General features: G+C 52.1%; 1 protein-coding gene across 5 annotated transcripts in view; it reads right to left on the bottom strand.

Annotated features, from left to right (window-relative positions):
- Window positions 1-13,679, bottom strand: part of Tbc1d16 (TBC1 domain family, member 16) — an 84,329-nt gene that overhangs the window by 63,277 nt on the left and 7,373 nt on the right. For 4 of the 5 annotated variants that reach the window (XM_005407331.2, XM_005407334.2, XM_005407333.2 and 1 more), the window contains exons 2-3: window positions 4,845-5,084; window positions 3,028-3,625 (exon numbers count right to left, since the gene is read on the bottom strand). In XM_005407331.2, coding sequence (XP_005407388.1) covers window positions 3,028-3,625; window positions 4,845-5,022 — 776 coding nt within the window. In that variant the 5' untranslated portion in view covers window positions 5,023-5,084. The remainder of the gene's footprint in view (window positions 1-3,027; window positions 3,626-4,844; window positions 5,085-13,679) is intronic. The other variant, XM_005407332.2, reaches the window with a different exon arrangement.

Raw genomic sequence — 13,679 nt, 5'->3', positions numbered from 1 at the left:
AAAAAAAAAAAAAAAAAAACCCAGACTGGGAATACAGCCCGAGGCAAAGGCCCTAGATTTAACCCACAGAACTGCAAAAAACCAAAAAACAAAAAACCGCATCTGGCCCCTGCCTGCACTCCAACTCACGGCCCCTTCCTGCATTCCAGCTCACCGCCCCTGTGTGATCATTTCCTCCTGCCTAGCTCCTACCAAGATGCCCTCTGCTTTGGGAGACAGGGCTCTCGCCAGAGGCCAAATCTATGGGGCCATCCAACCTTGGATTCATAGCTTTTAATATTGTAAGCTAAAAAAAAAACCCCTATTTCCTTTGTAAGTACTCAGCCTCAGGTATTGTGTTAGAGCAACAGAAAATGGACCAGTGCACCCGCACTGCACTGGTACGGGTGTGAGGGACAGTGGCTATGGACTCATTTGTGGTCCTGACGTGGATAGGCCAAAGTGTAAGGAGAAGCCACAAAGCTGAGTGTTTCCTACGCCTCTGTGTGAGCAGGGATGGGAGGACGTGGCCACTGCCCAGCTCCTGGGCCAGCCTGCAGACCACATGGCCCAGCCTGGCATGCAACCCTTACACCCACTGTCTGCGAGGGATTCTGCGCCACATTTCACATCAGGAGATACCTGAGTGCTGGGCACACAAGGTCATATGGCCAGGCGAGTGAAGCCAGGGTTTACAGCAGATCTGCCAGGTGCTGAAGTTCACCCACAGCTGCAGCCAGGTGTGCAGCCTGGCATCACAGCAAGGATCCAGCAGGAAAACCGTGCAGGGCAGGCAAAGCGTTTCCTCCTTGGTCTAGGGGGATGGAAAGGCTCCCGGGGGCTGGGGATTTAGCTCAGCGGCTCAGCGCCTGCCTGGCAAGTGCAAGGTCGTGAGTTCAATTCCTGGTACCAGAAGAAAAAAAAAAGGGGGCTCCCAAAAATCTAGACACAAGGGCTCCATCACAGCTGAGTCTCATACTCTAGCTGGCTGGTTAGGAGGCGGGGTGAACCCCGGCAAAGGGGACCCATGCAAAGACCTGTGGCAGAGAGAGCACCAGGTCCTAGGTGAGCCCAGAGCAAGACCTGAGCCCTGGGGCAGTGGGGAGGAGGCTGTTCAGCAGCTACCAGAGCTGCTGGCAGCAGTCGCAGCCTCCACCCAGGATGCCAACAACAGCCCCGTGCGCTGGGATAAACCATCTCCCCCGGGGGATGAGTTAGCCTCGAGCAAGAGTCGCTATTCTGGAAGCATCCGAGACAGCTCGGCAGCAGGGATGAGCACTCCATGAGGTGAGCCCAGGTACAACCAGGTTGGTGACCAACATGGAGGATTCTGCTTCCAATGATGACCCCATAAAATGGATGTCACTACCCCTCTCTTACAGCAGGGAAACAGTAACCCCAGGAACAGAAGGAAGTTTCCCAGGTTCACGCCAACCAGGGGTACTAGGACCTAATCAGCACACAGCTCCGGAACACCCAGATCCCAGTCCCTGATGGACAGGGCTGCTGGGTGGAAAACCAAGCAAGCCAGGCTCTGCTCCAGTTCTGCCACCCCATCCTCAACCCCAAGACCAGAGCAGACTCACCTACCACCTCTCTGGGAAGAGGAAAATAAGTAGGGATAAGGATAAGCACCTGCAGCTCAGCCTGGGCCCTGGGAGTCTGGACTCTGCAGGGACCGCTGCACTACCAGCGTGGCACCACCAGGAGGAGCTCTAGTGGAGCCCCTTTGGAGGAGGGAGCCTCAAGATTGGCCCTAGTCTGGTCTCTTGGCAGGAACATGGCAGGGCTGAACAACCTGCAGGCCTTTGCAAACCTCCATGGGGGCCTGACTGCTCACCATGGCTGACTGCTTCCTTTACCTGTGCTCTCAAATACTGGAGACAAGCGTTATTGGTTCACCCTGGGCTTAAATGGACCACATCTTACTGAGAGGATAAAATCAGGAAAAAATCCACCTCAAACTCCTTCCTGCTGGAGCCAGGAAAGCATGTGAGTCCCTCAGCCCTGCCCTTTACTGCCTGGCTTCTATCAGCCCAGAGCGGACACGTGTGCTCAAGCCCAGGCTGGAGGACACCCAGCGGGGTCCAACTCTGGGCTTGGCTTGCACCTTGGCTGGTGACCTCCACGGCTCCCTTTTCCCTCCGCACAAAGCCATACCAGAGATGCCCAGTGCCCCAGTGGGTATCCTGCACATACCTGGCTGACCTGTGAGCACACATGATTAATCAATGTCTGCCAGTACCACCAATTTTGCTACAGTGAATGAGTACAGAACCACATGGAGCCCAGGAAGGGTGGGAACAGCCATGCCACGCTGGGCTCTCCAGATGCCCTGGGTCAGCACACCCACCCATGCCGGAGCCTGGTGCATGCCACCTTCTGTGAGACCCCAAAGACATTGGGCGGTGGATGTAGTGACCACACTCCCCACTCAGTGGTCTCCTTGGACTCCAAGGCCCAGGAGAGCCACTGCAAGGTGCGGGGGACTCCTGCCCCCAAAGCACAGCCCGTACTGTGAAGTCCACTGTCAGCGAGCCGAAGCACCACAGCGCCCATGGTGCACGACGGCGGCCACACGGAGTGAATGCCGCCAACTTCCCACCTCTCCAGGGGCAGATGCCAGGAGTCCCCATGGGGCCTGGCTGGGGACCAAGCCTCGCAGCAAAACTGACTTCAAGCCAGTGCCGTAGGCCTCACAGAGCCACCAGGCCTCTCAGGCACTTGCCAAAGGGAGAACCGCCATTCCAGCCTTCCCCAGGACAGTCAGACCCAGGAGCCGGGCAGACTAGGCCGGGGTGGTTCAGTCTGGGTGCGGCTGCCGAAGAAGAGAGACAGATGCGGAGCCGGATGTGCCTCCTGCACCATCAGCCCGGCAGCAAGTGATGGCACCCCAACTCCTGGCCCACACCATGGGCTCGGAGCACCCACAGGAACAGCAGGCCCAGGAGGGCAGTGAGCAGCTGCCGTGCTGGTCAGCACTGTGGGCACATGTGCAGCTGCTTCCCACGGCCCAGACGGGTGTGGGGCCCCCACCTGGGAACTCACCTGCCCTCGCTCTCCAGGAACGCCGAGCTGCTGCCCTCCGCCAGGGCCGCGCTGACGGGTGACAGGCAGAAGGGCGAGGAGAAGGCATCTGAGTCAGAGTCGAAGGAGCTGTCCCTGCTTACACCATCGGCAGACAGCTCCAGGGAGCCTTCCTCCTCCCCAGCCTCAGGCCGAGCCTCCCGGCCCTCCTCCGTCCCATCCTGCGAACTGACTGTAGACAAGATCCCAGAGTCGCTGTGGACAGCCTGCGAGGCAGGGAGGAGACTGTCCCCGCCGGGGCCCTGGGCCAGCTTCTCCCCTTCCTCAGGTGAAGGGCTGATATGGACGGCATCCTGGATGTTCTGGGCCACCACCAGGATGTCTTCATCTCTGGGGATCAGGGTGGGCCTCGGCTCCACAGGGGAGGCCTGGTGAGCGACACCGGTGCTCAGGGTGCGGCGGCGCCCAGGGCGCGGGGCCTTGCGCACGGGGGAGCTCTCAGGGGTGATGTAGCGCAGGGCCTCCTCGTCCTGCCTCTGGATGCGGGTGTTGGGGACCCAGGCCAGGATGAGGGTGGTGCCCAGCATTTCGTCCTTCTCCATGTACAAGCACAGGTACCCTGCAGGGAGCGGCAGGACAGGGTGAGAGAGAAGGTGGGGCTGCCCGAGGCTCTGTTCCCATAGAGGCCTCCTTTAGCACAGTTCACACCGAGCAGGCTCCAGACGCAGAGTGGCCTTGAGCTAAACAGGCCCGGGCGGAGTGTGGTACCGACCCTCACCACGGGCATTTTCCAAGTACCGCTCTGGGGGCAGCAGCCTGAGCAGCACCTCCCTGTGCTTCTCCCCAAAGAAGCACTCCCAGGTCAGGGCCCCATGCCGTCTACCCTCACCTGCTTGCTGCCCTGGCCTGCCTGGCACATGGCCTTCATGCCTGTGAGAGCCCAGGCCAGTAGGGAAGCCCAGAAACCTCCGGAAACCAGCATCCTCCAAGGAGGGATGCACCAGGCTGGAGACTTGATTTTACAAGAACGGATCCAAGAAGGGTGGTGCACAGGCCTTTCCAGGCAGCCCCTGCACCCTGGTCTTTCCTTTCATAGTGCAATGTTTTAGATGAAGGGGCCAATTTCAGAGGCAGCTGTGAGCGCCGGCACACGCCCACGGCTGACTGGGATGGAGAGGAACAAGTTCTCCAACACCAGCAGTGAGGGGCTGAGCGCTTGGTTTTAGGGGGAAAGCGCTTGGTTTTGGCATCTCCTGATGCACCCCCACATGCTTTGAGGTATCTCAATCCCTGGGCTATGGCACTCGGTCCCAGGCCTCCTCACCCCCATGCTGAGCCCCATCGGCAGGAGCCTGCACCCTTGACCACACCTCTTGGGACTCCAGCTCCAGCCAGCATCTCCTTGACACCACTCTGGCTCCCCAGAGAAGACAGGACACGCAGATGTCAGTCAGTGCACAGAAGAGTCCCAGAGCTGAGGCCGGTATTCCGCACATGGCTTCTGGGAGGGAGCCAGAGCCTGAGACCTCCGCCCATGCTGTCTCTGGCTGTTCATCGAGTCGCAGCATGACTGCCCCATGGAACTCCCTGGGCACTGCTACTCTTTTTTTTATGCCCAGAATGACGCCCTCAGGTCCCTGATTCCCACATGTAGGTGGAGGAAGAGCAGGACCTGTGGTTTCCAGAGAATTCCTGCCCACCAGCCTCCTGTTCCTGGGCCTTCGATCTTGGGGTGTCCTCCCCCTTGTGCAATACCCTCAGGGGTGCCCCTCCTCAGCCCACTAGCTCAGGGTCAACCTTCCCCAGGCCTGTACTCAAATCTCTCTGCCTTGGCTCACCTGGGTGATGCTCCCCCAGGCCCTGCAGCCCCTCGGGTGGGTGCACACAGACATTGTTCTTGGAATAGATGATCTCTCCATCCAGGACACAGGGGGACGCACCACTGCCACCGGGGGTGAGGGTCAGGAGATCTGAGGCTTTGGAGGAGGCTCGGCGAAGGAGGCGGCCCAGAGACATTGCTGGGTGCGTGTTTCCATCCTCCGCAATCTTCAGCCCAGGCAGGGCTCGTCACGACCTGCCTAGCGGAGGAAGAGAGAGGAGATGTATTGGTGGACAAGGTTGTGGACATGCACCAAGTGTCCCCAGGACTGTGCCCTTCCTCATACCAGCAGACACCCCGGGGTGCTGGTTAACCATGGCCCTACCAGCGCAGCGCTGTGAGTGGGGCGGGCGGCTCTACCCCAGCTGGCTGCTTTTCTTTCCAGGCTGTCCTGTGTGCTGCAGGATGCAGAGAGGCATCCCTGGGCTTGGTACACCATATGGCACTGGCAACTCTCTCCCACTATGATAACCGAAAATGTCTCCAGACATTACCAAATGTCTTCTGGGAACAAAGGTGCCTCCTCTGAGAACCAGCAGGCCAGAGGGACCCTGTTCCCAAGTAGCAGTCTCATATGCCCTCCAAGATTCCTCTTCCTGGTTCTCACTGGGGTCAGCAGCAACAAGCCCTTCCTTCCCAGACTCCTCTTCCTTGCCCTTCCCAGCCTCCACCTCCCCATCCCAAGTCTTCCCTGGCACCCTGATGCCTATGGTGCCATGAATAACTGAAGGACCATACAATTCCTTAAAAAAAAAAAATAGAAACAAGAGGATCAGTATCCAAAATACATTATATAAGAAAGAGGATCAATATGGAGACTATATAAAGAACTCCTATAAAGTCATTGTAAAAAAGAGCCAAAATCTTAATAGAGAAAATGGGCAAGCCACATATAAAGAAAACCAAGGAACTAATAAACATGGAAAGAGTCTCACTTTCAAACAAAAACACAACACCCACAGCCTGGCACAAGGCTATGTTAAATCTGAAGATCTGATGGTTCAAGAGAGTGCAGGGGAAAAGGTGCTTGCACAAATTTTGCTGTGCTCCAGGGTGGTGGTGGTGGTGGGTAACGATTGAATCTCATAGATCTGGTCCCCTTGAAACTCTCAGAAAATGCCCTGGAATGTGTTTTCAAAGTGCAGGTTGCAGTCCTCCCAATAGTGGGTGTTAAAATCAATTCAGTGGCTTGAGATCAGCACATGAGGAGAAAGAAGACAAAGGAGAGAAAATGCACCAAGGCCATGTGCTGGGTCAGGAAGCTTCTGCTTTGTCCAAAACCCGGGAAACACACAAACACACCTGACCTACAGTGGTTGACTTTACAGAACTATAAGAGCAGTATGGGTTCAGATTTGAGATTTAGGTCTTTTCCCAATCTAGCAATCTTTGGCAGGACACTCCCTCAAGATGCTGGGCAGTGGTAGCTGATGTTGGGTAGGTAAGGTAGACTAAATGCATTCCTAATTTACTATACTTTCTTTTTTAATAAAATGTTTTTCTTTGTTTTTTTTTTTTTTTGTTTCTGTTCTTGTTTTTTTGAGACAGGATCTCAGTATGTAGTTCGGGCTAACCTTGAACTCATGATGTAGCTCAGGCTGTCCATGAACTCACAATGATCCTCCTGCCTCAGCCTCCCTAGAGCTAGGATTATAGGTGTGCACCACCATGCCTGGTAACTTGTTCTATTTTCAGTTTACAAAGGATTTATCAGTATGTGACCCCATCATCAATTCTGGAGCATGTGTACCACAGTGTACATATAAAGTAATTTGGAAGAGTCTTGAGTAGAAACCCTATCCCTCTCTATAAGGAGCCATCCATGAGGATGCTTAGCAGCCAGTTTGCACCTACAGAAGTCAGAAACAGCATAGGTCTGGGCAACAGCTCTGAGAACCAATCATGGATGGTGCTTACAAACACACAAAACCAAGCCATGGAATGCCCAAGGCATGAGGCCATCTGTGCACATGAAGAGACAGGTATGCAGCTATACTGCATCTTGGTTGTGAATTGGGACAGGTGCATGCTGGGCAGGTGAAGATCAGCTTCATAAGAGCATGCAGGGAAGTGGCCAGTGCAGGACTACCCCACAAAGGGGCTTCCACTTCATTTCTGTGAAAGAAAAAATCTTAAAGCCAAAATCACATTATGGACTGTGAGTGAAGAAACCAAATGTGATATATGGATTATTACTCAGCCTTAAAAAAGGAGATTCTGACACATTGTCATGGCTAACATTTAGATGTACCCCCAGAGTTTCATCTACTTATCAATGGGGCTTTTGAGAATGACTGGATCATGGGTATGTGATACTGGATCACTGGTGTATGATACTGGATTATGGGCATATGTTCTTGGATTAATCCTGGCTGGTTTAGCATAGTTCTGTGTATAGATAATAGATTTATTGAAGAGGGAAGACCCAACCTGGGTGTAGGTGGCATCAACCAGTATGCTTGTATCCTGAATGGAATCAAAAGGGAAAGAAGGAAACTCACTGCCCTTCCACGGACTGTTTCTCCTCTGAAATGCTGCCCTGCCTTAGAGCTGGCTAACTACAGAATGAAACCTCCACAAACTGTGAGCCAAAAGAACCTCTCCTCTTTTAACTTGCTGGTGTCAGGTTTTTGTCTCAGCAACAAGAAAGTAAGATATACATGATACAATGTCAATGGACCCTGAGGATGATGCCTAAGTGATACAGTCATGTGTCGCCTAACAGTAGGAATCCATTCTGAGAAAATTGTCACTAGGCAATTCCATCATTGTGCAAACCCCAGAGTGTCCTGACACTAACAAGGCCAGCTACAACACCACAAGGCAATAGACTCTTGTGGAACCACCAGCAGATCGGCACCCACCACTGATGGAAATGTAGCACAGAAGTACAAGCCAGACACAATGGACAAATACAGTATTGCATGACTACGTTTACAGGAAGCCCCTGGAACAGTCACGGCTGGACAGAGAGTGTAGAGGTAGTTGCCAGGGGCTGGGCTGGGAGGCACAGGGGCTTACGTTTAATAGGTATGGAGTCTGGATTTGAGAAAGGTGAAAGGTCCCGGAGATGGTAGTGATGGTGGTACGATGGTAAAATGGCACATTTCGCATGTATTTTACCACAATAAAGTGATGTTGAGATGTTACTGACGGGTAGGAAGTGTCTGGCAGCATGTTACATTGTACTTTGAACTGTCTCCATTTTCAGCACTTCTTCAAAAACCCGCTGCTGATGAAAGGTGTTCCCTAGATCGGGTCTTTTTACTTCCAGCACTTAGATAGGCTCTGGGGTGGAGGGAGGCGGGCAGCTGGCTCAGCAGAACTGGCTCCTACCCTGCAGGAGGCAGGGAGAAGATCTCAGCGGGGACAGCCACTGTCCCAGGACCAGGTGACTCATTGCTTCAGTCCCACCTGCCTCTCTGGGTGCCCCTCCTCTGACCCTCACTCCCTCAGCCCCTCTGTGTATTTCCAGTTGCCTCTGTGGCTACCAATTCTCCGCAAACATAGTACATCAGCAACCTCCTGGCAGCCCAGGAGCTTCCTGTCCCATCCTAGCACCTTTCTACCAACAGATTCACTGCTCTGGTCTCCCCCACCGCCAAGATCCCCGACATCAATGTCATCTTTACAAATACAATGGTACCTTGGTTCACGAACAGAAGCAGCATATGGCAAACTCTCATTTTTCTTTGTGAACTCTCCATTGGGTGACGAACATGACCCCAGCCATCTTTTCCAGAATCATGAAACAAACTATGTTGGTGAACCAAGACACCACTACTCAGCTCTGGACCTTGCCTCCAGGACCCCCATCTACTTCCCCCCACAATGCAGCCTCCCTTGGGCCTCTCCCCAGTGTGGGCTGCAGAATCAACTTTGCCCCTTGGTCCAGGGGTTGGCAGACTTACTCTGCAAAGGGCCAGCAGCAAACACTTTCAGCTGGCCAGGCTGGACGGCTCTTGTGACCATGCCGCCCTTGGGACTGAGTATCCTAGACAAGGGACCAATGGGAGTGACTATGAGACACTGAAATTTATAGGCACCGAGCTTGGATTTCCTGTAATTGTCACACCCTGGCCAGCCTCCCTGGGAAGCCTGTATCCACTCCTGGTCGAAAGAGTGGTCTTTTTTTATATTAATCACTATGGCCCCTGTTGTCTAAACACCTCATCACACACTGTGACATATGACAAACAAGTTGTGAACCTTGTTAAAAACAATCACACTGCAACCTACACGGGGGAAAACGTTATGTTTCCCATTAATTATCTGAAAAAGCCGCATCCTTTTTCTAACTTTGTTGTCCACAATATTTTCAGAATTCAAGAACTCTTGAGGAATTACAAGGTCAGTTAATGAGCCATAAGAGAACAGAACCTTTTTCCTGAGATGGGCCATCCCTGTTAAAAATGCAATTAGAGCCACGTATACAATTTAAATTTTTCTAGCAGCTACCATTTAAAAAGGAAATGGAAACAAGTAAAATTAATTTTAATAATATGGGGTTTAAACCCAGCATATTAAAAATATTGTCCTTTTAGTGCATACTGAACATGAAAAAATGATTAATGATATATTTCACCTTCTTAAAGTCTTCAGAATCTGGTGTGTCACTTACCAGCGACCCCACCAATGACCATTCTCCTGCTCAGTGGCTGATGTGGCCCTGGCCACGGCCTCTGTGGTGACCAAGGCACAGGCAGGGCCAGCCCGTTCTTTTGAAGGCTCAAACGCTTGTAACTTAGTGAATCACCAGGCTCCACTGCCAACAACTCTCAGCTGCTTCCAAAAATCAAAACCATCTTCAAGTGAAGATGTATTACCACCACCGAGGGTCATCAAAAGAATGTGCTGGAGTTTGGGGAAGGGATTCCAAAACACCCCATTTCCCATCAGATGCAAAGCGTCCCTGCAGCCCCAGGAGGTGTGTCCTAGAAGTGCTGTTTCACAAAAGAGAAAACAGGTTCCCAGCACCCAGTCACTCAGGGGCAGAAAATCCTGGAACAGAGGCCCGTCTCCTGGTGTAGTGTTCTGGCTCCTCCTAGACCCGGAAACCTGGGTGCACAAGGGCCTCCCCACAGCTCCCCACAGCCTCCTTGGTTCTAGACAGACAAACAGGGAGAGTCTGTTAAACATTAGACAGAGTTATTTGCTCTCTTTGATAATTCTCACCTATTTGTACAATCTATTTGCGCTTTTGTGAGCCTCTTTCATTTAAATTGATCCTGCTTCCCAAACTCTGGTCTCAAACTCCAAGTGTTCCTTAAACCACATGATCCAAAAATATGTGTATATTTTCTACTATGTTGTATCCTGTCTAAAAATGGATGAATTAAAAGTCCAGCCACTGCAATTATATCACAGCTCACTTTCAGTTATTAATAAATACATTTCCCCCCAGAAATGGGCATGGGCATGTTTCTGGGCATGTTTCTTAAAATTCATGTGTTGAAATTTTCATCTCCAGAATGTGACTTGATTTGAAGAAGTAATCAAGTTAAAATGAGATTGTGATGAGGCCTAATCCAGTACGCCTGGAACCCTTATAAAAAGAGGATGTTTGAAGACCAATACATCTGCACAAGGAGAGGGCCCTGTGACTATGAAGACAGCCACCCACCAGGCAAGGAAGGAGGTCTGGGAAGGCTACTCCCCTCCCAGCCGCAGAAGAAACCAGCCCTGCTACCACCTTGACCTTGGCCTTCTGGTTTCCAGAAGTGACAGAATAAATGTCTATTGTTTAAGTGGCCCAGCATCTGCTCATTTGGTATAGCAGCCCCACTTACTATCAAAGTTGAGCCTTCTAACTGCTCACCCTCTGTAACAATACCAGCATGGAAGATGGGGACACAGCATTCCTGAACCAGTATTTGGGGGCCTTCAGTGCCCAGAGGAGTACTAAATTGTTAACTGTACATCTCTACACATAAATCATGACCTGCAGCCTCTTTATTTCCAAAGAATGCTTTCTGGGATTCCTGACTACTTCCCCAGGAGAATAAACAGAAGCTCAGTGGATTTCTACACAGGTACCGGAGTTACCAGGGATTTAACTCTGCCAGCTTGGCAACTGGAAAAGGGTGATCTGATGTTCAGTTGAGCAGATTATTTCATTATCAATTAGTCATCTTTGTTCCTCCTGTGGATTGTCTATTGGTGTGTACTGCCAATGTCTCCAGTGGAATGCTGGAAGTCTTATTTCTATGGGAGAGCTCTTATATAGGAAAGATCACAACCCTTTGGCATAGTTATTCATATCTTTTTTGTAATTTACTGTTTTTTTTTTAACTGCATTATCCATTTTGAAGAACAGAAATTTTACATTGTTATGCAAGGGATAGTCACTTTTTTCAATGATTTCTTTTATTATTTCTTACACTGTAGAGGCCGTCCCAAGACAGAGATCCATTAAACACTGGTTTATATTTTATTCTACTTTTCTTATGGTTTTAATTTCCAGTGAGGTACCTTTGATATTTTACAAAGCCCAATTCAAAGTGTGTATTTACGTGAAAAGGTCTTGAATGTCAACCAAAATATCAACCAGTTCAAATGGGTGAGTATTTATGTTGTTTTTATTGCTGTTTTCTACATTTAGTGTTTATTTGGTTATCTGCCTGATAAAAACGGAAGTTGATTACAGCTTAACAGAGCAGAGGTTTTTGTAATGCAAACATTTTATGGAAAATTTTTAAAAGAACTCTTAGAACTGGGCAGGATGACACATGCCTATAATCCCAACACTTTGGGAGGCTGAGGCGGGAGGACTGCAAGTTCAAGCCCAGCTGGGGCAACTGAGCAATTGAGCAAGATCTTGTCTCAAAATTTAAAAAAGGGCTGGGACTGCAGCTCAGTGTGCAGGACTGAGTTCAAGCCCCAGCACTTAAAACAGAAAAGTGTGAGCTCTTAGTTGTGGCCCAGGGACCGGTGTAATTCGGCCTACCCTCTCAGCCTCTCCCTCACCGCACACAGGACACACGCGCATGTATTCACACGTAGGATCCACGGTCCTCACACTAGCAGTGTGCTCCAACGAGAATGACTCACAACAGGTACAGCTCAACCAGAGGCAGGGCAATATGGGGGAGCTGACTTCCTCCCGGGCTGTTGCCCCTACCCCATAGAGGACACTATGGAGAAACCACACCGCGGGAACTCAAGGGACTTGTTTTTCTACCTTCCTGAGCTGGCAGCCCGCAAGGTGCATGGTGTTCAGGTTCCCTGAGGTGACATGGCACCGGTGCCCCTCCTCCCCATGGCAGGCAGTTTGGGTCACACATCACAGCTTCCCAAGGCCCGAGAGGCCTCCAGTAAGTTCTCAAATGCAGGTGGCCCAGTCCCTGCAGCAACTGCGCCCTCAAACCCGTCCTGTGTGAGACATGGGGTTGTGTGAGATGTTCCGGGTGCCACCAGGAACAAGGCCCATGTGGGCCCTCCTCGGTCCAGGCTGGGACCCAGTATGGTCAATCATCACAGCTTCCTTGTGTGGTGGCCACCACCCAGCCACCACCTCTGGGGGGAACAGCTGCGGGATACACGAGCCCAGGTGCACCGTCTCCTAGCTGCGGTAATTGAGTTCTTGCTCCACATGCGCAGTGCCCTAATGACAGTGTCTCAGGGTCCTCCAGCTGGGCTCCCCAGCCCACGCAAGGTCAGAAGAAAGCAAGAAAAGACCCCGGGAGAACAACTGCTGCTGGTTGTGGACCCTCATGGGCACAGCCACCGATCAGAGTGTAGCACCCCATACCAGGCAGACCAAGTCAGAACGGCAGCAGGGCTTTCTAGGGGCATGCCAGGGTCCCCAGTGCCACCTTCAGCTGCCTGTGTGGTATACCACACCCCACACAAACACACATGCACACACACTGTATGCACATTCACATGCCACATGCACACCACACACATGCACATACAGTATATGCCACATACATATGCTCACACACACCACACTCCACAGATGCCACACACCACACATCATACCATGCACCACACAAACACACACATACACACACACCATCCAGGCATACTACATACTACGCCTAGTGCCACACGCACACACTCACGCGCATACACACACCACATACCACACACACCCAGCCACTATCAGCCTTGTCTCTGTCCTCCCCTGCAGCTGGCTGCTCATGGACCCTTCTGCACAAACAAGGACGCATCCCAAGCTGGGTGTCTTGTCCCCTCCAGGCCCTGGACACTGACTGCAGGAGGACTGGCGTGCAAGGTGGCTCCAGAAGGCAGTAACCTCCCCAGCCCGATGCTCATGTGTCTCAGGTCGGTCAACTTGGGTCTCCAAGCAGCACCTGGCATTCTGAGAGGGTGGCATGAGGGCGCCCACACAGCACAGCCGTATAGTCCAGCTCCTAGGGCAGGTGAAGGTTAGCCCACAGGGCTCCCACACAGCTGCAGGGCAGGTACAGAGAGAGCAGCGCTCGGCTCTCCATGAGGACCCCAGAGCCACCTGGCTGAGACCTCTTGGGAAGCAAGTTCATGTCAGGTGGCCCCTAATGCTGAGCCCTGCAGGGCAGGGCTCCTGAGGGCTGCCGCTTTGGAAGGAGATGAAGAAGGGGGATCTGCAGACAGGGAGGGGAGGGCAGCAGGCCCATCAGGGAGAGTGGGTGTTGCAGAGAACTAACTTTCACCCAGCCCAACATCCCTAAGGGGCACAGGGACCTGTCCCGAACACAGCCAAAGCCCACCTCAAGCAAGCCTGGCATTCGGCACCAACCCGCAGGACCCCACAGGTGCCCTCTGCACCCACCTCTTTTTTTTTTTTTTT

The sequence above is a fragment of the Chinchilla lanigera genome, unplaced genomic scaffold (assembly GCF_000276665.1).
Source record: "Chinchilla lanigera isolate Chin_1 unplaced genomic scaffold, ChiLan1.0 scaffold00105, whole genome shotgun sequence".
NCBI classification, from domain to species: Eukaryota; Metazoa; Chordata; class Mammalia; order Rodentia; family Chinchillidae; genus Chinchilla; species Chinchilla lanigera.
This window is presented reverse-complemented; position numbering and strand designations above follow the sequence as displayed.